This window comes from Cyprinodon variegatus, unplaced genomic scaffold (genome assembly GCF_000732505.1).
Source record: "Cyprinodon variegatus isolate N-32 unplaced genomic scaffold, C_variegatus-1.0 Scaffold1007, whole genome shotgun sequence".
NCBI classification, from domain to species: domain Eukaryota; kingdom Metazoa; phylum Chordata; class Actinopteri; order Cyprinodontiformes; family Cyprinodontidae; genus Cyprinodon; species Cyprinodon variegatus.
Genome location: NW_015151460.1, coordinates 72,886 through 74,540, shown reverse-complemented (window position 1 = coordinate 74,540; position 1,655 = coordinate 72,886). Strand labels below are relative to the sequence as shown.

At 45.0% G+C, this 1,655-nt stretch overlaps 1 protein-coding gene across 3 annotated transcripts in view; it reads right to left on the bottom strand.

Annotated features, from left to right (window-relative positions):
• The window catches only part of cped1 (cadherin-like and PC-esterase domain containing 1), a 31,512-nt gene that overhangs the window by 16,806 nt on the left and 13,051 nt on the right, over window positions 1–1,655 (bottom strand). The window contains exon 9 of one of the 3 annotated variants that reach the window (XM_015399407.1): window positions 152–304. In XM_015399407.1, the coding sequence (XP_015254893.1) occupies window positions 152–304 (153 nt within the window). The remainder of the gene's footprint in view (window positions 1–151; window positions 305–1,655) is intronic. The other 2 variants (XM_015399405.1, XM_015399406.1) reach the window with 2 other exon arrangements.

The following is a 1,655-nucleotide window of genomic DNA, read 5'->3' as shown; positions in this document are numbered from 1 at the left end:
CTCCGTTTGTCCCTCTGCAGCCACCGTACTAAAGGACACGGACAGTTTAAACGTTTCCTGCCTGATTTATTCTGATAATTTCCATTCCATTGACCTTCTTGCTCTCAGCCTCCTGGATATAAACCCTTCAAAACTTCAGGTTCAAACTCACCTGCTGCCTCAGGGCTTCTAAAGACAGGTGAGTCTCTGGGGACAGGCGAGTGGGCAGAGGCAGCAGGAACTGCAGGCTGTCCTCCAGGACCAGGTCTGTGGTGATCTGTCTGCTGAACATGTCTTCACTAAGAGATGTCACCTTTGTGTCCACCTGAGGACAAACAGAGGAACAGTGACCTCTGCTGGACAGTTACATGTACAGTACCTGAGGAGGACCAAACAGCTGCAGCTGATGATTTTAGGGAATTTTAATCAAACTGGCTGTCATGGTCTGCCCTGATATTTGGCCTTAATTGTTCATTTCACTCACCTGCCTAACTCTGCCCGGTCTCTAATTATCACTCATCTCATCCACCTGTGTCTGTTCCTTTATATATTATGTTCCCTGTTTGATTTCTGTCCTGTCTGTCAGTTTTGTCAGTTTTAGTTATTTCCAAGGTTTGTGTCCCCATTCCAGTAGATTATTCTTCAGCCCTTGTCTCCAGGTGAGTTTATTCCTTTGCCAGTGATGAGAGCATTTCAGCGTTTCCTAGTGATTCTGATTTCCTGATTCCGTTCCCTCTCACCCTCTCTGTCCCTGTCTGATCTGTTCGTCTGAACCATTCTTGGACTCCTGCTGGATTCTGCCTGTCTGCATCTGTGCGTGTCTGTCTGGGCACGCTTCTGGACCCGTCTGACTCTGAACCTGCCTTCATGCTCTGAGGATTCCTGGGAGCCAGGATCCCTCTGTTCTGGTGTGGGTCAGAACCTCTGATAGAGCGGAGGATTCAATTCAATTCAGTTTATTTCTATAGCGCCAATTCACAAAACCTATCATCTCCAGGCACTCTACAGTTCACCAGATCATCCAGTCAAACTGATTCAAGTTTTCTAACTAAGGAAAACCAGTTGATTGCATCGACTCATTGACTCGATTCCTGAACTGTTCCTGCTCCATCTTTCCCCGACTTTGGATTGGCTCCCTGCAAGTTCTCCGGGGCTGCAGCATCAAGGACACTCTGGGCAATGCACGCTGCGCCTCTTTCTAAGGAGATGGACTGTCTGTGAAACCAGGTAAGTGACTCACTGAGATTATCGTCTCCTGTCAGATAATCGTGGTCACTTATCTGTGTTTCTCCCTCTAGAGACTCAGAGCTGGGTTGCACCACGCCCCCCTGTAGCTGCTGTGGTCTGCACTTCAGTTCAGTTTTGTTTTAATAAACATCCTGCTTGATCAGATAGACCCAAATCTATCTGATCACCCAAACTGATTAAAGTAACTTCAATAGAAGATTTCATGATTTTATGGTTTCTTTAAATCATCCTGAAAAACTCAAATTATCTTTTCAAAGAATGATGCTGCAAGGCTGTTCTATTGGAATTTTTTGCTATCAGCAGGTCCATCGCGAAAAAAACTATTTCCCTTATCCTAGATTCTCTTCACGGGCCTTCTGTTAAATACAGAATAGAATTTAAAATCCTCCTTCTAACATATAAAGCACTAAATAAATTTCCTCATAGAT